At 41.8% G+C, this 25,614-nt stretch overlaps 1 protein-coding gene across 1 annotated transcript in view; it reads right to left on the bottom strand.

Annotated features, from left to right (window-relative positions):
- The window catches only part of ROCK1 (Rho associated coiled-coil containing protein kinase 1), a 161,587-nt gene that overhangs the window by 56,322 nt on the left and 79,651 nt on the right, over window positions 1–25,614 (bottom strand). Inside the window, exons 5-12 of the mRNA XM_038766453.1 lie at window positions 24,637–24,812; window positions 22,575–22,659; window positions 21,461–21,605; window positions 20,861–20,999; window positions 15,691–15,782; window positions 11,915–12,074; window positions 5,410–5,476; window positions 4,230–4,318 (exon numbers count right to left, since the gene is read on the bottom strand). Of these exons, the coding sequence (XP_038622381.1) occupies window positions 4,230–4,318; window positions 5,410–5,476; window positions 11,915–12,074; window positions 15,691–15,782; window positions 20,861–20,999; window positions 21,461–21,605; window positions 22,575–22,659; window positions 24,637–24,812 (953 nt within the window). The remainder of the gene's footprint in view (window positions 1–4,229; window positions 4,319–5,409; window positions 5,477–11,914; window positions 12,075–15,690; window positions 15,783–20,860; window positions 21,000–21,460; window positions 21,606–22,574; window positions 22,660–24,636; window positions 24,813–25,614) is intronic.

Raw genomic sequence — 25,614 nt, 5'->3', positions numbered from 1 at the left:
CTGCAAATCCAAACACAGAAATGTTTTTTAGTGCACACATGAGATTTGGTGAGTTAAGAGGCTGAAATATTGGTTTGGCATTGTCTAAAGATTTCATTTATCCAAGTTCTTCTGCTTCTTACTAGAAGGGCCAACCAATTTGTATGCCACTCCAGAGTATACAATACTAAACTACAGTAGATGTTTAATGACTAATAACACTTGTTAATATGGGAGATCTGAAGTGATTTAAAAGCGATTATGTGAACTGTTAACATCTGGTCTCAGAAATGACACTTCTCCCCATTTTCCTTCTTCTTTTCCCTCCTGCACCTTATATGCATATCCCAAAACATCCAAGACTTTCTTTTATGGAGACTAACTGGGTGAGGCAGCAAAACCAGGACTGGGGAGCAATGGAGAAGTTTGGCAGCAATAACCTTTTAACAGGTAGAGTCTCTCTTTAATAAACACAGGTGACTGTAAATCCATCAGTGGTATGTCCTGAGCACGAACACATACATACATAACATAAATACATACATACATACACATACATAAATGCATACAATGCAACAGAGTTGGTAGGCATGTACCCCGAAAACCACCACACTAGCCTTGCAAACAGCAGTGTCCTTGCCAAAGAACCATCCAGGGCGGATAAAGCAAAGAATGCTTATTTGTTTCAATACAAATAACTGAATATTCCTGGGAGGGGCACTGCTAAAGTAAACTTCCAATTTTGGTTTTTGTCCCTTTTTAAAATTATTTTTTTAATTAAGTTACTGGCAAGATACACAATACATCTAGCAACTGGTGTGGGACATCAATGAAAATTATACTTTCCAAGCAACAGGTTTTTCTGTTTTACAGGGAGAAACTTGGCAGAAAAACAATCTACTAGGGGGCCCAGTTCAGCTGGCAGAGAGCAGCTACGCGACTTGCCAGGGAGAACATTGCTAATCAAGTCACTCTACGTTTCACGGGGCACAAGCTGGGACCAGTGCCCAACACTTGACTGAGAAAGAATTTATTGTGGCTAACAAAGAGTTCCAGTATAGGTGTGTGTTTTTTTAGGGTATTTGTTAAGCACTTACTATGTGCCAGGCACTGTACGAAACACTGGGGCAGATACAAGCTAAACAGGTTGGACACAGTCCATGTCTGACTGACATGGGGCTCACAGTCTTAATCCGTTTTTTTTTTTAAAAAACAGATGAGGTAACTGAGGGCACAGGGAAGTTAAATGACTTGCCCAAGGTCACACAGCAAACAAGTGGGAAAGGTCACATAAGTGCTCTGCACACAGTAAGCGCTCAATAAATACTATTGAATGAATTAGAAACCAGGTGCTCTGATACCCAGGTTCGGGCTTTAACCACTAGGCTACTCTGCTTCTGTATTTTAACCAACATTCCCTGGAAAACCTTTTAGGTGCCTCTTCAAATTATGAGTTCCTCAACTTAAATAAGGGCTCCATATATTTAGTATGGATCTCTGGAATGCATGTCCAATGGACTACTTATGTTTCCATGAGACAGGAATAGTTGCACCATTGAGCTGTGTAAAGGAAAGTGAGCAAGCTTTGGAGAGGGCCCATTATCCCTACTGGGGATCATCACAGACTCCAGGATAGATGGCAGTTGGTCATATTTTAAAAAAAAAAATTAGATCTTGGGTTGGGGACTTCTTTGATAGACCATGCCAATGCGATCACTCTGACAGTCCCTCCAAAGTATAATCACTTGGTTCCACTTCCTCCTCTTTCTTGATCTTCATTCAACACAGAAAGCAGGAAATTAGCATTTTCAGAAATTATTTTTAGGATAATAAATAATTAATAATCCTTTCAGTTTCAGAATAGAGCTGAAAGGTCATTTCCCAACTCTTGGGAGTCATATGCCTTTTGTTTACCCTCAGTACACTGTTGGCTTTTCAATAATGGAAGTACATTTTTGAATCACATTCAGATTTCTGGTCAACCATTAGGGTCTTTTTCTGTTATAATTATGCCTCAACAATTTTAGCCCCTCTGTTATTGTTGGTACTTTTCAGAATGGAATTTCATCATACTTTTGTGGGACCATTTTTCCAATCTGTCTCTGAACTTTATTTCACATAATAATAATAATAATATTTATTAGGCACTTGATATGTATAAAACTGTTCTAAGCACTTGAGTAGATAAAGGTTAATGAGATAGGAAACAGCCCCTGTTCACATGAGGCTCACAGTCTAATTAGGAGGGAGAACAGGTACTGAATTCCCACTTTACACTTGAGAAAATTGGGGCACAGAGAAGTTAAGAGACTTACCCAAGTTCACCCAGGAGGCTAGTGGGGGAGCCAAGATTAGAACCCAGGTCCTCTGACTCCTAGGCCTGTGCTCTTTCCACTATTTATTCATTTAACCATATTTATTGAGGGCTTACTGTGTGCAGAGCACTGTATTAAGTGCTTGGGAGAGTACAGTACAACAACAGACACATTCCCTGTCTGCAACAAGCTTAGAGCCTGGGGGAAGGGGGGGAAGACAGACATTAATAAATATATTATTAATAAATTGCAGATATGTACATAAGTGCAGTGGGGCTGGTAGGTGGGAAGAACAAAGGGAGCAAGTCAGGGCAACGGAGAAGGGTGTCAGAGATGAGGAAATGGGGGGCTTAGTCATGGAAGGCCTCCTGGAGGAGATGCACCTTCAATAAGGCTTTGAAGAGGTGGAGAGTAATGATCTGTCAGTTGAGGCACTAGGCTACACTGTTTTCGGCAGCCCGCCTTCCGAAATGTTAGCTGTTCCACGGGATCATCATCAATCGTATTTATTGAGCGCTTACTATGTGCAGAGCACTGTACTAAGCGCTTGGGAAGTACAAATTGGCAACATATAGAGACAGTCCCTACCCAACAGTGGGCTCACAGTCTAAAAGATCATCTTTTAGATGATCATCTGCCAATCTAACTAGCATTCTCAATTTCTTCATCCAGACAATCACTAAGACACTGCACAGAATTGCCCCAACCTGCAGATTCTATTCCCCCATGAGGCTGCACCAAGCTTACGATGACTCACATCAAGCCAGTGGTCTCCCCACCAAATTAAATATATATATATTTTAAAAAGTAATATTTTGTTAAACACTTACTATGAGCCAGATTCGAGATAATCAGGAAGAACAGTCCCTGCCCAACTTGGAATCTAGCAGGCAAGTGGCAGGTCCTTAGACTTCCAGGCCTGTGCTCTAGGCCAAGATGCTGCTCATAAGACTTTCAATGAAGATGTCATATCTTCATATCTAATAACAACTATAATACTTGTTAAGTGCCAGGCACCATACTAAGTGTTGGGGGAGACACACGGTAATCCCCTGCCCAACATGGGGCTCACAGTTTTAATATGAGTGAGTAGGATTTAATCTCCATTTTACAAATGAGGAAACAGACACAGTCAAGTGACTGGTGTAAGGTCACAAAGTAAGCGAATAGCAGAGCTGGAATTTGAACCCAGGTCCTCTGATTCCTAGGCCCGTGCTCTTTCCATTAGACCACAGTACTTCTCTACACTCTGTCACTACCCCAGAAACAGACAGATTTAATCTAATACCAGTTTGCCTATCCTAAAACTCTGAATTTTCTGCTCTTCTAGTTCATCTGATGCTGAACTAACAAAAATTCTTCTCTAGCCTAATACTGAGATCTACGATTTTAGGGAAGACTTCTTTATTTGGAATGAACTTGAATATGCATTCATCGTTTTCATTCAGTTGAACCAAAACCTAAAATAGAGTTTCTTCAAAAACCACCGCTATTACGATGAAGATTAGAAACAGGCTACTTTAACTGAATGTCTGCATTAGAAAATTGAGAGATGGAATTTAAGCAAATTCTAAGGCTTGATAACACTGCATTTTAATTCTCTACACATATGAATGAATTCACTAGTGCTAGAAGCCTCTAAAGAGTGATAGGGAGCAATTTGCAGTTCAAATGCCCATAGAAAAATGTATCTGTTTTATTAATGCCAACACAAAAAAATACTGCTTTCTTCTCCTAACCTAGACTCCCCAAGGAAGTGAATATTTGCAACAGCAACCTTTTCATTCTCATTTCACAGCTTGGTATGCAGGTAAAGGTAAACCTTCTTGGCTATTCTTAATGTCATTAAAAAGTGATGTGATTAATAATGTTTTCACTTTCAAATCAATGTTTGTAATTCAATTTGTAGTCTCCAAAACAAAAATTCAATCTCACCTACACTTCTGCTCCATTTCATCTTTCAACTGCATTTCATTATGGAGTTGTTCTTCCAGCTTGTAAATTGTTTTCTGCAAATTTTCTACCTTTAAACAGAAATATAAGAATATTTTAACAAAAGACAGCAATACCCTAAAACATAAAAATTTTCTTGTACTGAATTTTATTTTAATGTAGTAACTGGATGATACAATTTTTATAAATATTCCTAGGGACAGACCCCCTCATGTCTCAGGATGTCTGAATTTTGCTCATCACAACTGTCCATTAATATCTTATCCAGAGGATGATACGTAAAAGAAACAAAGATAAAACTCAAATGTGGCAATTTTCCTGTTTACTAGCTTTGGTAGAAATCTGATGGAGAGAGACTACGATGAGGTTTCTGGTACTTTTCAGTGGCTTTCATTTATCCATATTCTCTTTTCCTCCACCCCCAAAACTGAAAATAAACCATCTGTGATTACCTTTCCAAGGGCTTTCTGCCCCCTTGAATACTGAAATAAATTCTTCTTTGGGAAATAAGAATTAGATTATCCAGATCTAATATCTAAACTTTACTTATTTTCATTAGAAAGAATGGCATTTAAAAATGAGCCTAATGCTCACATATTGAAGTTCAAACTAATCACACACCCAATTTATAAATTATAAATTACTTATATTAATGCCTTCTCCCACTCTAGACTGTAAGCTCCTTGTGAGCAGGGACCATGTTCACCAACTCTGCTGTGTTGTACTCTCCCAAGCACTTAGTATAGGGCTCTGCACACAATAAGTGGTCAATAAATACAACTGATTAACAGACTGATTATGGGGAAATAAGGTAAACCCTAAAGTTGAATCACTGATTCAACTTTCTTCCCAAAGTCACAAGCTGTCAAGGGACCGTTGTATCAATGATGCCTAAAATATTTCAAGGTTAGAGAGAATTAGAGATCACCTCTATGAAGCTTTTCCTTTTGAAAGCCTGCTTTGACAGTGGGAAATTTACATGAAAGACTGGTAAGAACATTCATATTTACAGAATGAGAAAAAATTATAGAACTCCTCCCCCTAAGGTAATCACAATTGCCTATATTTACAGTTTGATCAAGTAAATAGTAAACAGTACCAGCTCTGACTAGATTCTTAATAATACCTGCAAGAAAACAACCTCCAAAAATGAAACACCCACCAAAGTTTTATCCACGTTGGAGCTGCTCCTATTGTCATTAGGATTTGCTGGAGGTACAGATAAATACCTGAAAAATATTTTTTAAAGTCATTTTCATCACAAATCCAATCAAAAAGATATAGCAGAGAGCCAAAAAGTACTCATTTTAACAAATAATCCCCAAATATTGTTTCTGTGTTTTTTTTAAAAGCATCATATGCTTGGGCTTCCTTAGATAAACAAATAAAGAGAATGGTAAGATTAAAAACTCATGGGAACAGCAATATTACATTTGATCTGAACAACACCTAGCACATTAAGCAAAATATTTGGACAGCTATAATTGCTTTACATAAATGTTAATACTGGCTGTGAAAATTATCACATATGCTCCTTGAAAAGTTGCATACATTTATTTGTTAGCCAATTTTGAAATGAAGGTAATGGCTTCAAATTAACAGCCCACTGAATCTTCACTTCTCTTCATTATCAACAATCAATCAATCGTATTTATTGAGCGCTTACTATGTGCAGAGCACTGTACTAAGCGCTTGGGAAGTACAAATTGGCATCACAATTATCAACACTTCAAGGTGAAGTCACCCCAGAACCACCTCTTCAACTCACATATATTTATCCGATCCTCAGCATTTGTGGACATATGCACATTCGATTCACCATTCAACTTATTATAATTCTGCTGCTTGTAAATATTTTATGTCCACCTCCCCCAATGAAGAGTAGAAGCTCCTTATGGACAAGGATCATGCCTCATATTTCCGCTGTACTTTTCCAAGCACTTAGTGCAGGCTACATTGCATTTGGTTAATTCTACGTTCCTAATCAAAATTTTGCTAGTAGAAAATTAGGAGAACGGAAAGCAAAAAAAAAAAACAAAAAAAAACCAAAAAACCACCTGTTGTAGTATGAGGCATAATGGGAAAACCTTGAACAGCAGAAATGCTTTTAAAAATACACAAGCAAAATTTGAAATGATGTGTCACAGCTATGGACATCTGGAGACACTACATTAAATATTCTACAATTATAACCGACCCATATAAAACCAGCACTCCAGAATCCTCTTGGACATGGGGTAATGCCTTACTTAACTGACTTGCAATGCAAACTATGGTGATTCTCCCAGAAATACTTCTTCATCTGGTGCAAACACCTAAAAAAACCCTCTCAACCTTCGGCTCCCCCCAGTTATCGCCCCCATCTCCCTCCTACCATTCCTCTCCAAACACCTTGGGCGAGTTGTCAACAGTCACTGTCTCAATTTTCTCTCCTCCAATTCTCCTCTTGACCCCCTACAATATGGCTTCTATCCCATTCACTCCAAAGATAGAGCCCTCCCAAAGGTCACCCATGATCTCCTTCTTGTCAAATCCAACAGCCTCTACTCCGTCAATTCTCCTCGACCTCTCAGCTGCCTTCAACACTGTCGACGACCCCATTCTTCTGGAAACGTTATCCAACCTCGGCTTCACTGACTCTGTCCTCTCCTGGTTCTCCTCGTCTCTGGCCGTTCACTCTCAGTGTCCTTGGCGGGCTCCTCCTCTGCCTTCCACCCCCTAACTGTGGGGGTCCCTCAAGGTTCAGTCCTGGGTCTCCTTCTATTCTCCATCTACACCCACTTCCTTGAACAACTCATTTGCTCCCATGGCTTCAACTACTACCCCTATGTGGATGATACCCAAATCTCCATCTCCAGCCCTGATCTCTCTCCCTTTCTTCAGTATCACATCTCCTCCTGAACTTGACATCTCTACTTGGATGTCCTACCATCACGTCAAACTTAACATGTCCAGAGTTCCTTATCTTCCCTGCCAAATCCTATCCTTCCCGTGACTTTCCCATCGCAGTAGACGACACCACCATCCACCTTGTCTCACAAGCCCAAAACCTTGGCATTATCCTGGACTCCTCTCTCTCAAACATACATATTAAATTCATCACTAAATCCTGTCAGTCCCACCTTCAGGACACTACTAAAATATGCCCTTTCCTCTCCATCCAAACTGCTACCACATTAATACTCATCCAGTCCCGCCTGGATTACTGCATCAGCCTCCATACTGACCTCCCTGCCTCCTGTCTCTCCCCACTCCAGTCCATACTTCACTCTGCCGCGCGGATCATTTTTCTACAAAACCGTTCAGGACATATCACTCTGTTCCTCAAAAGAATTCCAGTAGTTGCCCATCCACCTCTGCATCAAACAAAAACTCCTCACCACTGGCTTTAAATCATCCCACCATCTTGCCCCCTCCTACCTCCCTTCTCTCCTTCAATAACCCAGCCCACACACTTTGCTCCTCTAGTGCTAACCTTCTTACTGTGCCTCAATCTCACCATCTCGCCGCCAACCCCTAGCCCACGTCCTGTCTGTAGCCCGGAATGCCCTCCCCCTCCTCAAATCCAACAGACAATTACTCTCCCCCAGTTCAAAGCATCATTGAAGGCACTTCTCCTCCAAGAGGCCTTCCCAGACTGAGCCCCACCTTTCCTCATCTCCAACTCCCTTCTGTATTGCCCTGACTTGTCCCCTATGTTCTTCCCCCATCCCAGCCCCACAGCACTTATGTACATACCTGTAATTTAATTTACTTGTATTCATGTCTGTCTCCCCGGTTCTAGACTGTAAGCTCATTGTGGACAAGGGAATGTGTCCGTTGTGCACTGTACTGCACTCTCCCAAGTGCTCAGTACAGTGGTCTGCACACAGTAAGCACTCAATAAATACGACAATGAATCAAATTCTTCACTATCTTTGTCTTTTCCTACCTTCTCTTTCTTTGAATGTTTTCTCTCCTTCTAGTTCCTTATTCATTCTCCATGTTAAATTAAATGTTAAATTAGAATCAAAAGCTACTATGATTCTAATTTAAGTGTAAGCATTATTTGTTTTTGGTTACTTGATTTATTTCTTCCAGTACTTTTAACATCTCCTCATATGGTAATAGTGGGGACAAACTCTTTTACTGTTTCTATCAAATATTGTCTTTATTTTTTCTCTTGGGGAAATTTTTTTGTGGTTTTATAGACACCAAATATTTTACACTACTTATTACTAGTTCTACTGCTGCTGCTACTACTACTACTACTACTAATAATGATGGTATTTGTTAAGCGCTTACTATGTGCAAAGCACCGTTCTAAGTGCTGGGGGGATACAAGGTGATCAGGTTGTCCCATGTGGGGCTCACAGTCCCCATTTTACAGATGAGGTAACTGAGGCACAGAAGTGAAGTGACTTTGCCCAAAGTCACACAGCTGACAAGCGGCAGAGCCAGGATTAGAACCCATGACCTCGGACTCCCAAGCCCAGGCTCTTTCCACTGAGCCGCGCTGAACAACTATGGTGATTGTTAATCATTAGCCCTTAGAACAGTGCTCAGCACATAGTAAGCGCTTAACAAATACCATCAGTATTATTATTATTATTATTATTATTATTATTATTATTATTATTATTATTATTACTAAATACTATACTAAACAGTGGGGTAGCTATAAGGTAATCAGATAAGAAACAAATTACTTTGCTTCTGCCCTTCACAGCTTTCTTTAAGGACATGTTTGGATCACTCAGACCTCGCAGGCCAAACCTCAGGGCCTAATCCCACGTCGGTGAATGTGGCCTGTAGTCGCGGTCACTTTGGACCTCAGACAGGAAACTGCAATCCCTGAGGTTCCAGGACTTCACCACGGCCCCTTTCCTGCCACCAAATTCTGCTCACCGCTATTTATCCCCTCTATCCCAACTTACCCTTTCTATTTCCCCTCAAGCCAATTTACTCACTGTGCCTCTTTCCTGTCTTTTTTTTCGTAAAATGGCATTAGTGAAGCACTTACTGTATAGAAGTAACTTGGTTTAATAATAATTGTGATACTTGCTAAGCACTTACTATGTGCCAGGCATTGTATTAAGCACTGGTGTGAATACAACAAGCAAATCGGGTTGGACAGATTTCCTGTCCTGGATAGGGCTCACAGCCTTAATCCCCATTGTACAAATGAGGTAACTGGGGCCCAGAGAAGTGACTTGCCCAAGGCCACACAGCAGACAAGTGGTGGAGTTGGGATTAGAACCCATGACCTTCCGACACCCAGTCCCGTACTCTATCCACTACACCTAGGCCACAGGCCTGGGATTCTGAAGGACCTGGGTTCTAATCCTGGCACTGCAACTGGTCTGCTGTGTGCCTTGGGCAACTGACTTCAGTTCTCTGTGCCTCAGTTCCCACATCTGTAAAATGGGGATTGAGACTGTGAGCTCCATGTGGGACAGGGACTGTTTCCAACCTGATTAGTTTGTGTATCTCCCTCATCACTTAGTCCTTCCGACTCCCAAGCTCATGCTCCCCTTTTTCAATCCTCCCCGTTGCCTAAAACTCCCTCCCCTTTCACAGCCATCATGGATCACAGCTACCTCCCCTGCAATCCTCAAAGCCGATCATAAATCACATCTCCTTTGTGCTCTCTTACTTCAATTCTTTCTGGTGTCTGTCTTGGTCACTAGCTCCTTGTGGGAAGGGACCACATCTACTAATTTTACTGTACTCTTCTGATCACTCGATACAGTGGTTAGCAGCCAGGAGGGCCTCAATCAATAATTCTGATGGAGTGAATCTGATTAGTCTCTCCAGTTCATTGTTTTGAGGCACCCAGGCTTGCTGGGAAGACTAGGCACAAATAGTGGAGGCATAGCTTATTAAGTGATCATTGTTCCCCTTTATGTACCTCGTATCTCCCCCAGTGCTTAGAACAGTGCTAGGCACATGGTAAACACTTAATACCATTATTATTATTATTAATATTACATATACTTTTGTCACTTTCTGGTTGGTTCTCAGGGATCCAGCATCTGCTCCTCTTCACCTTCACTGTTTGTTTTTTATGGTTCCATTTCTGCCTATTTCTCGTTTTTCCTCCTTTCATGATGCTGTTCTACAGGAAACTTTGCTCTTTTCTTCAGTGTTCTTTTTTAATTTGCAACAATTAGTTGGCCTTTCTCCTCTTCCCTTTGTATACTCTCATCCTGTCCCATTGATAGTCAACTTTCTTCCTCCCTCAGGGCCACTCTTGCTACCTGATAATAATAATAATAATAATAATGTTTGGTATTTGTTAAGCGCTTACTATGTGCAAAGCACTGTTCTAAGCGCTGGGGAGGATACAAGGTGATCGGGTTGTCCCATGTGGGGCTCATAATCTTAATCCCCATTTTACAGAGGAGGTAACTGAGGCTCAGAGAAGTTAAGTGACTTGCCCAAAGTCACACAGCTGACAAGCGGCGGGGTCGGGATTTGAACCCATGACCTCTGACTCCCAAGCCCGTACTCTTTCCACTGAGCTTTATTTTATTCTGGATTTAAATTTTGCTTCCTGTGAAGTTTCACAATTTTACCACCGAGCTTAGTGATACAATGCAGGTTTGGACCTGGACCTCTTGCTGTAGTTTCTGTAATTAAAATGTCAATGAGACCTTGTAAAATATGTTTTACACACTACAGTGGGCAGAAAATGGCCTATTTCTGAACCATAATACTCATCAATAAATTCATAGAACATCCGCTTTTTGTTTGCTATTGTGTGAAAGGATTCATTTTTAAGATGTCCCAATGCTTAAAACTCTCATCTTTTAATATTCCCATTAGTCATACACATTCTAGAACGAATTGGTACCGAAGTCAGGGCACTATTTTTGGATGCAGGCAGTCAGGAATCTGGTATCCTGATTTGATTAAGAGAGACACAAATGCCAGCTCTGACTGAGGGAAAATCTTAGAAATCAAATCCAACATGTACACATATGGGAAAGTGGATTACCTTTCATTTTTTTTAAAGAAGATGGTATTTGTTAAGTGCTTACTATGTGCCAGGCACTGTACTAAGCGCTAAGGTGGATATGAGCAAATCGAGCTGGACATAGCCCCAGTCCCATGTGGAGCTCACAGTCTCACTACCCATTTTACAGATGAGGTAACTGAAGCACAGAAGTGAAGTGACTTGCCCAAGGTCATAAAGCAGACAAGTGGTGCAGCCAGAATTAGAACCTATGTCAGAAGGTTCTAATAACTCCCAGGCCTATATTCTATTCAAGGGTTAAGCAGTAATTCCTTTTAAACTTAAAATAAATAAAAATAGCCTTCCTATTGTTCCAAAAGTCTCATCTTCCCCTCTTCTATGTAGTACTAGCACTGAAATGCTTTAGTAGGTAAAAAAGATCATGATTTTAAGAGCAAAAGGGGCCAAAGAAATTAAGTGATTATATGAATATCTACTTTCCGTCAAACCTAATCATAATCATGGGATCGGTAGATATCTCAAGCCTAACGCAAAGGGAATGTTGCTACCACATGGAGTTTGAAAAAAGTGCCTATTTTGAAATCGTACTGCTTCTCCTAGACTGACAAACGATGAAGTACAAGACCCAAGAGATCCTTTCTTTCTCTCCAGCTCAGAGTTTTCCACACTTATAACGACAGACATTAATTTTACTGGTAATGTTACTTACCTTCGGTTGCTATAGTAGGTAAATCCCACAAAAGGCAACTGATTGCCCACAAAAGCTTTTGGTATAGGGAATGTCTCTTCATCTCCCTTGTCTTCCTCCAAGTCATCAAAGTTACTTGTATCAATATCGCTACTAAGATCAGGCACAACCGGTGCAACAGCTAAAAGCAAAAAATAAATAAATAAATAAATAAATAAATAAATAAATAAATTGGTTATTCCCTCCAAAGTTTTATAGTCAAACCAAAGAAACTGAAGGATCATAAATGAGGATCTGATGCAAACTTATCTGAATGTTTTCTTAAAAGAAGCAGCAGTTTTCCATGCCCTTCTCCACTTGCCACTTTTTATCAAATACGACACCCAGACACAGTGCCCTCAAGTAGGCTAATGACAGCTAGCTTTGTGGAAGCTTTCCAGGGCTATAAATCTACGAGGCAATCATTTGGTAAACTACCTTTTTGGGGGTACCTGGTCTGTTCCTTGTCCCAAAAATCACTTAAGTGCCCCTTTTGCCTATTCAGGAAAAGAGCATTAACCACCCACAAGTGTATAACATCTAACCAAACACCACTGTACTGTTGTTTTATCCTGATGGTTTTTTTTATTGCTTCCTGCTTTATATTTGCTCTTTCTCCAACTTTCACTCCCTGAAAATAATTTTTGTACTTCTCCCATCAAATGAGAAGGCACGGAACATACATCTTACTATACCGTACTTTGCCAAGAACTTAGTAAAGAGTATGCTCAAAAATGTCATTAATTCAATTGATCCCACCTACAAAGGCTTTAATTCTCTTTCAAATGTAAAGGTTAACCTATCATCTAAATAAATATACCTAACATAGGTCCAGCCTATGGTCCAAATGAGTTAGTACTCCATGGAGGGTTATTTTCTGCAACCTTGTCAAGGAAATCAAACACACTACCCTGGAACAAACCTAAGGCCAGCTTTAAGAAACCCCTCTCAAATCAAGAAAAGTACCCTTTAATTCTTTCAAGATCCTACAGTTCTTTCAACAAAGTAACACCCAATTGTTGCAGGTTGAAAAAAAAAATTCTGCCATCACTGAACCAGCCACATCCAAATAGCAAAGCACAGTTTTAGCCACACTGTAAATTATTAGAAAAGAAAATCTTCTCTTTTGTTATTCAAATCTACTAAAAACTTTTATTACGAAAAAGATCTACAAATTATAATAATCTTATACTTCTAACAAGCTTGATTTTAATTCACTATCCACCACTGTTCATTCAAGTTTTTTGGAGGAAGGGATGTGTGGGTAAGGGATCTTTTTGATGGTGCAGTAAATGTTCAAGCCATTAGAAACAAGGTTAGTCAAACTTTCCTGAAAATACTGGGGTGTGTAATAACCAATATTAAATGTTAAGCCTGTATTTTTCTCCCCTCTTTCAGCACTATATACATATCAGTAATGTATTTATGTCTGCCTCCCCCTCTAGACTGTACGCTTTTTTTATGGTACTTGTTAAGCACTTACTATGTGCCAGGGACTGTACGAAGTGATGAAATAGATACAGCTAGTCACGTTGGACACAGTCCATGTCCCACATGGGGCTAACAGTCTTAATGCCCTTGATGTGACCTGGGAACATGTCCACCAACTCTGTTACACTGTACTGCTCCCAAACGCTTAGTACAGTTCTCTGCATACAGTAAGCGCTCAATAAATGCCAATGATTGACAGGCAATTGTAAATTATGAGAAAAATACTGCCTCAGGAATTGTTGACTCAAGTGTGGTCATTTTCCACCACAATTCCCTACTAGTACTAGTAAACACTATCCAATCCAAGTAGTGAGTACCTGAGTTCCTCATGGTGTCATACTCGTGGGAACACTGCTGGCTGGATGACCCGCGGAAAGTCAGGGCTGGACCTATACAGAAGCTATGAGGGCTTTGGGGGCTGCAGCCTCAGGGCAGGGGGTCGGGGTAAGAGAGACACGTGATGCAAGCTTTTAGATCTTTTAGACTTGATCTTTTAGACTGTGAGCCCACTGTTGGGTAGGGACTGTCTCTATATGTTGCCAATTTGTACTTCCCAAGCGCTTAGTACAGTGCTCTGCACATACTAAGCGCTCAATAAATACGATTGAGGATGATGATGATGCAAGCCAGCGCTGATTCAGTCAGCTGGCATGCACCTCCTGACCCTACCAATACGACCACCGCTCGGGACATTACAAAAGTGGGCCCGAACCCAACTGCCCCAAGATGGCAAACATTCAGCTGTGAAGTCAGAGAAGGTGCTGTGGCTCTGGGATTGACCTGTTGCTCTGCCATTCAACTTGGACCAATCAATCGTATTTATTGAGCGCTGTGTGCAGAGCACTGTACTATCCCGACTACCACCCTACTCTCTCTGATGCTGCACAAAAATAGTGGTGAGTTACAATTTTTTCACTCGGTGAAGAATAGGGAGAGCAAGACTGTGTGAGGGCACGGGTTTAAAGCTCAGCTCCAACCCCCAGGCACCGTCCTGGAGTGGCCCTGGCTCTGCTATTCCCACTGCCCGCTTCCCACCACCACCACAACCTGCTCTAGGGATGCGGCAACCTGTGCGGTCATCTTGCTCCCTGTCCAGACCTGGGGAGCAGCATTTCTGTTCCTTAAAGAGGCTGCTAACCTTTAAGTGGCTCAGCCACTCTTGAGAGCATGCAAAGGATGAATGGCCTCTGGTTTGGAGTCAGCAGATGAGTCATGGCAGTGGAATCAATCAATCAGTGGTATTTATCGAGTGCTTACTGTGTGCCCAGAACTGAACTAAGCACTTGGGAGAAGTACAATATAGCAGAGTTGGTAGACCTGCTCCCTGCCCACAATGAGCTTACAGTCTAGACTACCCTCTGCCCCTTCACCCCACCCCAAATCCCAATAAAATTGGTCTGAGGGGGAAACTGATCTTGGCTGTTCCCAGCAAGGATCGCTGCCGGGTTTCACACACTCAGACCGATTGGCTTCCTCACTGTCTTGCCCCATGTCCACGATCGGGCTTAAAGCACTGATGGGTGGACTGACTGGCTGAATGGTCTCTTGGGCAAGAGTGAGACACCGGGCAGCGATCCCCACTGCAACAGCTAAGACCACCTGTTACCTGGCACTGTGGGGTCAGACACTGGTAGAGCAAAGAGGCTGAAGGGAATGGGTAGGGTAACGAGGAGGGTGCACCCAAAAGTAAAGAGCTCTGGGGCTCTTGGGAGTCTCAATCTGGCCTGTTCTTAGTACACAGTTAAAAAGGCAAGTGGCTTGCAAAGACTTTAAACACAAGACTAAGATCGGTCCCCACTATACCAATGGCGCTATACTGTGCCCAGATTAAATAACAAATCTCTGCCTATTTTAGGAGTGGATCATCTGGAAAGGTGATGTAACAGTAATAACTGTGGTATTTGTTAAACGCTTACTATGTGCCAGGCACTGTACTAAGCGCTGGGGTGGATACAAGCAAATCGGGTTGAACAAAGTCCCCATCCCTCATGGGACTCAAGGTCTCAATCCCCATTTTACAGATGAGGTAACTGAGGCACAGAGAAGTGAAGTGACTTGCCCAAGGTCACATAGCAGACAAATGGCGGAGCCGGGATTAGAACCCATGACCTTCTAGATGCCCAGGCCATGCTGCTTCTTTCAAAGCAGGCCTAGGTCAAACAAGAAATTGTGACAGATACTCCAGATACTGTGGGATGAGGAAGAACGATATACTCATTATGCAGATTTTTGTTGGAAAAACGCCCAACTGATGATGAACAACTTACTGTCTCGGAGGGTTTCCCAAGCCCACTGATCATTTTTGAAGAAGAGGTGACGCTTGATTTCTTCCACACCATTTCGGCCCAATCTCACTTCTCTACAAAAAGGAGACATTATACAATACATTAATTCTCAATATGGTCCTTGCCGTATCCATAGCGCCCAAATCTTGAAGGATGGAAACGAATGACAAAATGGCCAATCAGCTTCTTTCAATAGCTAAGGGAAAAACCCTGGGAAGTAACAGATGTAGTACAAGTATTTACTAAGGGCCTACTGCGTGCAAAGCACTCTCCTAGGAAAAAAATAGCCCAAAGAGATAGAAACGAGTCCCTGAACCAGAAGGCACTCACGATCTAAGAATTCAGGGGAGAGAAGCGCTTAGTGACTGACACATAAGGAAAGATAAAAACAAAAAATATGAGAAGAGGAGGGCAATAAATGCAAAAGGACAGGAAGCACTGTGGCTAGAAACAGAGTTTCAGGCTCCTTTGGGTCCCTGGGGGCCCTTTAGTTTCATTACTACTCTGGACTAAACAATGGTGCTTGCAAGCAAGTACATTTGCTTCTTTGGCTGAACAAACACACAGACCCACATTTAAACGGATGCATTAAAGTGCCAACTGTGTGCAGCATTTGGGAGACTACAAGCACCATGATTTATCCATAGAGAAGTAGAGTGGCTTCGTGGAAAGAGCCCGGGCTTGGGAGTCAGAGGATGTGGGTTCTAATCCCAACCCCACCATTTGTCTGCTGTGTGACCTTGGGCAAGCCGCTTAACTTCTCTGCACCTCAGTTACCTCCTCTGTAAAAATGGGGATTAAGACTGTGAGCCCCACGTGCGACAACCTGATTACCTGGCATCTACCCAGTGCTCAGAACAGCGCTTGGCACCTGGTAAGCGCTTAACAAATACCATCAATATTATTATAAATGTATTTACACCCTATTTATTTTTGACTTCTGTATTTGTAAGTATTTTTATGTTTGTGTGCCTCATTAAGCGTTTTGGGCAGGAAATGTGTTACTTTTGTGTAGTGTTCCAGTACACTACACTAAGCAAGCATTCAATAAATCGTGATACCATCTGATATTCCATTATTGAATTACTACAGCAAAATGGAAGCTGACTTGTAAAATAGTACTTCAATGGCCACCAAAAACAATGAATGACTTGGGGTTCCAGAAAAACCTTCCAGCCTATAGGAGAGTGGGCCTGGTGCTAACCTCTTCACTGTGCCTCATTTTCCCCTGTTCAGTCGTCGACCCCTGGCCCACGTCCTACCTCTGGCCTGGAATGCTCTTCCTCCTCACATCTGCCAAACTAGCCCACTTCCCCCTTTCAAAGCCCTACTGAAAGCTCACTTCCTCCAGGAAGCCTTTCCAGACTGAGCCCCCCTTTTCCTTTGCCCCTCCCCATCACCTCAACTCCCTCCCCCTGCTCTACCCTCCTCCCCGCCTCACAGCACTTGTGTATATATGTACATATTTGTTGTTGTTTGTCTCCCCACTTCTAGTCTATGAGCCCGTTGTTGGGTAGGGATTGTCTCTATCTGTTGCCGAATTGTACTTTCCAAGCACTTAGTACAGTGCTCTGCACACAGTAAGCGCTCAATAAATACAATTAAATGAATGAATGTAAATTCTCTTCTTCTCTAGGGCATCTCTTTGTCCAGGCCCATATGGGGCTTTCTGATGTGTGTGTGTTTGTGCGCTTTCACTCTAGTAGTAAATAGGAAAGGGCAATTGATGGAGGTGGAAAATAACGGCTTTGGTGTAGCAACTCCATGTTGGGCAGCCCACATTTGTTGTATATGTGTGTATGAGTGTATGTGTGTGTGCACACTCAAAGTAGTGGAGCCTGAGGCATGGAAGTTCTGGACAATGTGTCAGTTCTTGGTGTGAGGGCTGCAGGAGCAGGAGTTTTTTTGGGCTCTAATGGTAGGCTGGTCCACTTCAGCTCTTTCCATTCCCACCTTCCACCCAGATCAGTTCTCTCCATTTCACCAGCCAGCTCAGCACTCCCACAAGTTTGTTATTCAATCAATCAATCAAATGTGTTTTACTGAGCTCCTACTTTGTACGCAGCACTGGACTAAGAGGTTGGGCAAGTATAACAGGGTTAATAGGCAATGGTCCCCTGCCCTCCAGCAGCATACATTCTAATGAATACTAAAATAATTGAAACACAGGTGGAAAGAGAAAATGGGGATATGTACGTGAGATAATACTGGTAATAATAATGGTATTTGTTGAGCACTTACAATGCACTAAGCCCCGAGGTAATCAGATCCCACATGGAGCTCACAGACTAAGTAGGAGGGAATACAGGCATTGAATCTCCATTTTGCAAATGAGGGACCTGTGGCACAGAGAAGTTAAAGAGACTTGCCCAAGGTCACATAGCAGACAAATGGAGGAGACAGGATTAGAACCCAGGTCCTCAGACTCCCAGACTCATGATCTTTCCATTAGGCTACTCTGCTTCTTTAGTGAGTGAATGCATAAGTGCTCAGCTGGTGCCTAAATGGCAGTTGGTGGGGAATACAGGGTGGAAAGATGAAAGATTAATCAGGAAAGACCTCCTGGAGAATATACAAATTCAGAAGGGCTTTGAATCTGTGGTGTGCCAGATTTTAAGTTGGAAGGGGTTGTAGGGGAAGGGAAGGGCGTGGGCAAGAGGTTAGAGGTGGGAGAGACCAGAATGAGGCACAGTGGGAAGATCAGCTTGGAAGGAGTGTGGAGTGTGAGCTAGGGTGGAATGGAGGAAGAGAATGGAAAAGCGGGAAGGAGAGATTCAATTCAGTGCCTTAAAGTCAATAGTCAGAAGTTTCTACTTGAGCTGGAGAGTAATGGACAACCACTGAATTTTTTTAGGAGTAGAAAGACACTTACATTTTTCTACTGAAATGAATGAACTGTAATGAAAAACAGAATGTTACAGAATGTTTTTGGAAAATGATCCACACAGGAGCATGAAATATGGACCAAAGTGTTGTGAGACTGCAGGGAGACGTATCAATGAAGAGGCTGATCGGTAATCAAGGCAGCATGATGACCATTTGGACTGGAGAAGGAGTGAATTCTGGAAGTGCTAAGGAGGAACCACCACCAGGAACTGGCAGGAACATGCCGCTTTCACACCACTCCACCTTGCCCACATCCCTTTCTTTCCCCTCATTTGCCACCACCCACTCCAGATTCTATTAACAATTATCTACCTCTTCCAGGTCCCACCTCCAACTTTTTGAACCATACTGATTCCTCACATTACTTCTCTCTCCATCCCAACATTGATCCATAGGGACTTTAATAACCATATAAAGGTTTCCTAACTACCCTTCTGATGCTCACTTTCCTTCACTCCTCAACTCCACTGACCTTCCGCTCAACACCAGCTCGCTAACTCACCAACTTGGACACACAATCCATCTCATCATCTCTGGCCACTGCAAAATTTCCACCCTCGCCAACTCTGAAAAATCTCTAACCACAACCTCCTCACCTGCCCTCTCTCCCACGCACCTCCTCTCCACAAATAATAATGGTATTTGCTAAGTGCCTACTGTGTGCCAAGCACTGTACTAAGCACTGGAGGCACTTTACTACGCACTGGCCTGCACTGTTCCCCCACAGGCACCGCTGATCTTGAGACTCCATCCAATTTCCTCAAGTCATCATGCCCCATTTAGCCTCCATACCCAAACAACCTTCCCTTGATTACCAAACTGACACTTTCACACCACGCTCTCTACTGAATTCATCACTGCTCCCCTATCCCTTTGATCTCGTACCACTAATCCACAATACAGAATCACCTCCACAATCCGCCTCCTTCGCGCTTGTGCACGAACCGCACAGCGCTGCTGGAGGAAGTTTATATATCAGACCGACTACATCCACTTCAAGTTTATCGTTAGGTACTTTAACTCTGCTCTCTCCTCTGCCCAGTAAAATGATTTCTCTATCCTTACCGACACCCATGCCCATTGCCTTCACTAGTTGTTCCAGACATTTAACTACCTCCTTAAACCCCCTGCCCCACTGCCTCCTCAATCTCATGGCCTTAATGACCTGGTCAACTACTTTATTGAGAAAATCGAAACTAGCAGTCATGATTCCCCTAAAATCTTCCCTGACCCCCACCAAGTCTCTCCCTCCTCCTGCCCCTTCTTCAACTCTCCCATTTTTCTCAACAGTTCCTCGAGGAGATCTCCTACCTTCTCTCATAATCCACCGTCTCCACCTGCACATCCAACCGCATCCTTTCAAAACAGTTGCCCCCTCCCTTCTTCCCTTCCTAATTGCGATCTTCAACCTTCCACTCTCCAACGGCTTCTTCCCCACTGCTTTCAAACTTGCCCATGTCTCCCCGATCCCCCCCCAAAACCTTCCCTTAATCCCACAGCTCTCTCCAGTTATTGCCTCATTTCCCTCCTACCATTCCTCTCCAAACTCCTGGAGCGAGTTGTCTACACGCGCTGACTCAAGTTCCTCTCCTTCAATTCTTTCCTTGACCAAACTGGCTTCCAACCCATTCACTCCACAGAATCCGCCCTCTCAAAAGTCCCTGGTGATCTCCTTCTTGCCAAATCCAAGTGTCAAGTGGAAGAGAGGATTTGCAAGGGAAGAAGTGGAGTTGAGCTTTGTATACATTAAATGCGAGGGGCGAGTGGGATAGCCACGTACACAAGTCCTGGAGGCAGGAGGCAAATTGGCAGTGCAAAGGACAGGTTAGGGCCCAGCAGCAGTGTAGACAGTGCAGTTTCTTGGCTTAAGTGGGTAATGTTACAGAAAGGAAAGAAACAGGGATCCCCAGCTCCAGGAATTGGGGAAAAGAGGGAAATAGAGGTTTGGGAGAAGGAAATTCTCCTATCTAGCTTCTCTCAATACTCAAAACTTTCCCCCAGCCCACACACTTTTTTAAAATTTCCAATGGGAGTAAAGGTAAGTTTGGGTTTGGGGGTTTCTGTTTTGTTTTTTCCATGAAACACAAGGGCAATACCAGAAGAGAGTTTCTTAGGAATAGGATTATTACCAGGACACCACTGAAATCCAAACCCTTGATAAGCTGATACTGCCACAACTATTCAACAGTACAGCAAACCATACAGGACAACTTCCATATCCTTAATTCCTGTTTTGGAAAATAATCTAGCTTTTAAGTTACTTTACCTGTCAGTGAGGAAGGCACAAATAAGATTTTTTGCTTCTTTTGATATATCATTATCATCAGGGAAGGTAAGTGAATTCTTATGGTTCATAATTTTACTGTACGTGCCAACAAGTGAATCTGCATAAAAAGGAGTATCGCCTGAAAAAAAAAAACAGGAAAAAGTAATAAGATAAAATAAAAGTTCAGAACTGTATCTTATAAATTTCAAAAATCAAATGAATTAAAACATACAGATTATATAGTAAAATCAGCTAAAATTAACCAATTAGTGCTGAGCAACTGCCAGCGTGCAATGTGTAATTATCAAGGTTAGCACAGTATCATAAAATAATTCTGGATATAAAATATCCAAACACAACTGATGCAGCTTTTGAGCTAGTGAAAATAACCATTTCTCTAGACTGAAAGCTCGTTGTGGGCAGGGAATGTGTCTGTTATATTGTACTCTCCCAAGCACTTACCGCTCTGCACATGGTAAGCGCTCAATAAATATAATTGATTGAAAATAAAGGAATTGCTAAACACCAGTACATCTTTTTAGCTGAAAAAGAAATAGAATGGTGATCTGAGGAAGAATAAACCTATTTGGCTTAACTTACCTACAAGCATTTCGTATAAAAAAACTCCAACTGACCACCAGTCACATTCCCGACCATAATAGCCATCGCCTCCTTGGGATTTTAATACTTCGGGAGAAATATAATCTGGCGTTCCAACTGCTGTATCACATCGTACCATACCTTCCTACAAAAGATGACAAATCCAAGGTCTAGAGTGAATGTGAATTTACAGTGTTTTTTTAGCTTAGACTTGCTCTTCTTAAACGCAATTGAAGAAAGATCCTTTAGGACAAAAATTTGCGTTTCAAAATCATTCTTCCACAAAGGGTTTAACCAATTGCATTTCTTGGAAAAACTAATGAAGTTTCACACACAGTCTACTAAAAGCTATCTCAGAGACAGCAATCTATTTTGCTTCTGTGACTCTAGCCCAATCTACAACGATCAAAGGAAATGTACTTCAAAAACAACTTCCACCACCAAAGAAAATCAAGAAATAACAGTAAAATAAAGAGCTACTTAAAACACACAGATTGTGTATGATCAAAGGCATAAAGCACTTTTTAGATCCTGTTTACCACAACGACGTAGCTGTTTAGTGACACTTAGAGCCAATTTGATTTCTAGTCACCAATTGTACACATTACTCCACTGTTATGAAGGATTGAGTATATCTGAAAAACGAGAAGCGGTGTGGCCTATTGGAGAAAGCCCGGGCGTGAGAGTCAGAGAAACCAAGGGCCTGGTCCTGGCTCTGCCATTTGTCTGCTGTGTGACCTTGGACAAGTCACTTAACTTCTCTGGGCCTCAGTTCTCTCATCTGTAAAATGGGGATTAGGACTGTGAGCCCCATGGGGGATAGTGTGACCACCTTGTATCTACCCCAGTGCTTGGAACAGTGCCTGGCACACGGTAAGTGCTTAGCAAATATCACTAAAAAAATTCTCAAGGGGAAAATAAACCATGAAAATTTCAGCAACACGGCATCGGAAACATAGTATTCAGGTCCACATCAAAGAATATGGCTAACATCATACCGAAAAAACCCATATACATTGGCCATTTAATTGAAACTTCTGAAAAGGTGTATACACCTTTTGAACTGAGCTACACGTTTAATAAAACCAACTATAAATCAGTCATGTAAACCTACCTTATTCATTTTCATACAAGTACCAAAATCAGCTAGTTTTAAGTGACCAGATTTGTCCAGCAGCATGTTATCAGGTTTCACATCTCTGCAAAGAGGAAAAGCAGATTACCCAAGAAATAATGCAATACATTACTAAAATAGCAAACCTCAAGTGAAAAATTGCTCCGGACTGGGGGCTTTTCATGGGAAATACAAAAACAGGAGTAAATACTAGATGAATCCTCTCTAGAGAAGCAGCTTGGTAAGGGCACAGGACAAAGTCAGGAAAACTGGGTTTAAAACCTGGCTTAGCTATTTGATTACTGTGGGCAAGCCACTAACTTTTCTGTGCCTTGGTTTCCTTACACGTAAAATGGAGATTAAATTTCCATTTTCTCCCCTTAAACTGTGAGTCCCCATGTGCAACCAGGACCGTGCCTAATGTTATTGTGAGCGCTTTAACAAATACCATAATTATCGTTATTACTATTATTATCATCTAGTCATATTCCAAAAAACTGGATAGGGAAGGGGGAAGAGTGTTAGAGTGAGTGAAAAGAAGTGGGTGGACTGGCCTGAAGTAGTCTCCACTCCGCTACATCTGAAGTGACATGGCTCTCAAAAACTGCTATCCCATGACCCCTGTAAATTCTGCTGCTTTACAATTTTGATCTCTCACCCACGCATCAGTCACAACTCTACACTCCCTGAACTATGCCAAAAAAGAGATACAAAAAAATCAAAAGGAAAGCAGACCACTGATGATATTAACAATAATAATAATAATAATTGTGGTATGTGTTCATTCATTCATTCAATTGTATTTATTGAGTGCTTACTGACTACAGAGCACTGTACTAAGCGCTTGGAAAGTACAATTCAGATTCGTTATGCACTATGTGCCAGGCACTGTACTAAGCACTGAGGTAGATACACGGTAACTGGGTTGGACACAGTCCTTGTCCCACAGTGGGTTCAGTATTAATCCCCATTTTACAGATGAGGTAACTGAGGCAGAGAGAAGTGAAGTGACTTGCCCAAGGTGACACAGCAGACAAGTGGCAGAGCCGAGAGTAGAACCCAAGCCTTTCTGAATCCCAGGCCGGTGCTCTATCCACGAGACCACGCAGCTTCTAATTGCTTTGGGATTGGCAGTGGTAGTGATGGGTAAGAAATCAGCTAAGCAGCCATGCAATCACTACCAAACATATGTCTGAGTTATATGTCCCTATCAACTATCACCCCAAAGCCCACGCCTCATTAGCACGGGGATTATAAAATTGGAATTGGATGAACCCAGACAATTCCAGGGGAAACCAAGAGCAGCGTGGCCTAGGGGAAAGAGCACGGAGCTGGGAATCAGAAGACCTGGCTACTAATCCCAGCTCTGCCACTTGTCTGCTGTGTGACCTTGGCCAAGTCACTTAACTTCCCTGTGACCCGGTCACCTCACCTGTAAAATGAGAATTAAGACAGGGAGCCCCACATGGGACAAGGACTGTATCCAACCTGATTAACTTGTACCTACCCCAGGGCTTAGTACTTAAAGCATATAGTAAAAGTGCTTCACAAATACCATTAAAAATAAATAAAACTAAAAGACTACTGTCTACAGTGTACTGTTTTAGAATTACCCCGCAATAATCTAAGAAGGCTACATTCTCTCAATCTTCCTTTCACTGCAAATGTATATTAGGTGAAAAATGCATCTATAGAATCTCTCTCCCTAAGACACTTGTGACTTCATCAGAACTTTCAAGTAGTGATGTGGGGAGGGAGGCCTAGAATTGAATATTAAAAGGCAAGTCACATCTAGGATTTGAAATAAATGACCAATTACAAGGTGGGTTACAGCTACACTTCCCTAGACACCATCACATGTACTGAATTATGAAAATGATTCAAATCCCTGGGATTTATATTCACTTTAAATGTGGGTGATAAAACGGTTTCAAAAGCTTCAAAAATGAAAAACCAAGTCAAGGAAATGAGGATGTCTCATACTGATTCAGAAACCATTGAGAGAATTTTGGTTTATTCCCTCACACCAAAGAACGTTAAATGCAAATAATTATAGTCCTACCTGTGAATAAAACCCATTGAATGGATGGCATCTAATGCCAGAACGACTTCAGCAGTGTAAAAGCGGGCCCACTTTTCAGGGACATCGTAGTTGCTCATTAAATTCACGAGATCTCCACCAGGCATATATTCCATTACCATGTAGAGGTAACGATCATCTTGGAATGCATAAAATAACTGTTTAAGACAGAAGTAGGTTGCACTGAATTTTAATATACTTTAGTAGCAGACAGAATCGAAGAAATGTGCTTACCAGTTAAGTTTTACGTTTAGAAAGATCATTACTGAATTCTATACTATATGTATTTCCTTCGATATTTAAAGAGAAATCAAGAAGGTCTTCCAGAAGTAAGAGGAAACTGAGTTGGTATGGGAAGACCTCTCACAAGGTGTACCAGCAGGTACACTAAAACAAGTTAACAGAGGAGAAAAAATCCCAAACAAAAGCTTTATATACACCGACTAGCAGTTGAAAGATTGACTCCCATAAGCTCAAGAGTCAAAGGAGAAAGGTTCCATATATTACTGGAAGGTAATTTAATTTATATTGACCTTCATCAGTTAAGCGTTACGCCGAATGAACAATATTCAACTCATACATCTACCTCTGGAAATTTAAACATAAGCATTTCAAACAACTTCATTCACACTCCATTTCAAATACATTCTAAGACACCCCTTAGATGTAAAGTCCTCAGAAATCATGGGAACACGCCTTCTATTTCCTTTGAAAATTCCCCCAGGGTTTTATTATGGGGTTTTTACAAATAGAGTTTACTAAATCAATGTCTTTAACTGGAAATCCTTTACAGTGCTCAGCACTTAGAACAGTGCTTGGCACATAGTAAGCGCCTAACAAATACCATTATTATTGTTAGAAATGCCAAATTACGAGTGATTATTGCCACATTTTGCACACTATCATTTCTTTTATCTTCCAAGTACCAGTGTACCTCATTAATTCCATACACGGGAAGAG

Source organism: Tachyglossus aculeatus, chromosome 25, assembly GCF_015852505.1.
Source record: "Tachyglossus aculeatus isolate mTacAcu1 chromosome 25, mTacAcu1.pri, whole genome shotgun sequence".
In the NCBI taxonomy this organism is placed as follows: domain Eukaryota; kingdom Metazoa; phylum Chordata; class Mammalia; order Monotremata; family Tachyglossidae; genus Tachyglossus; species Tachyglossus aculeatus.
The sequence above is the reverse complement of the archived record's forward strand: the minus strand, read 5'-3'. Positions and strand labels throughout refer to the sequence as shown.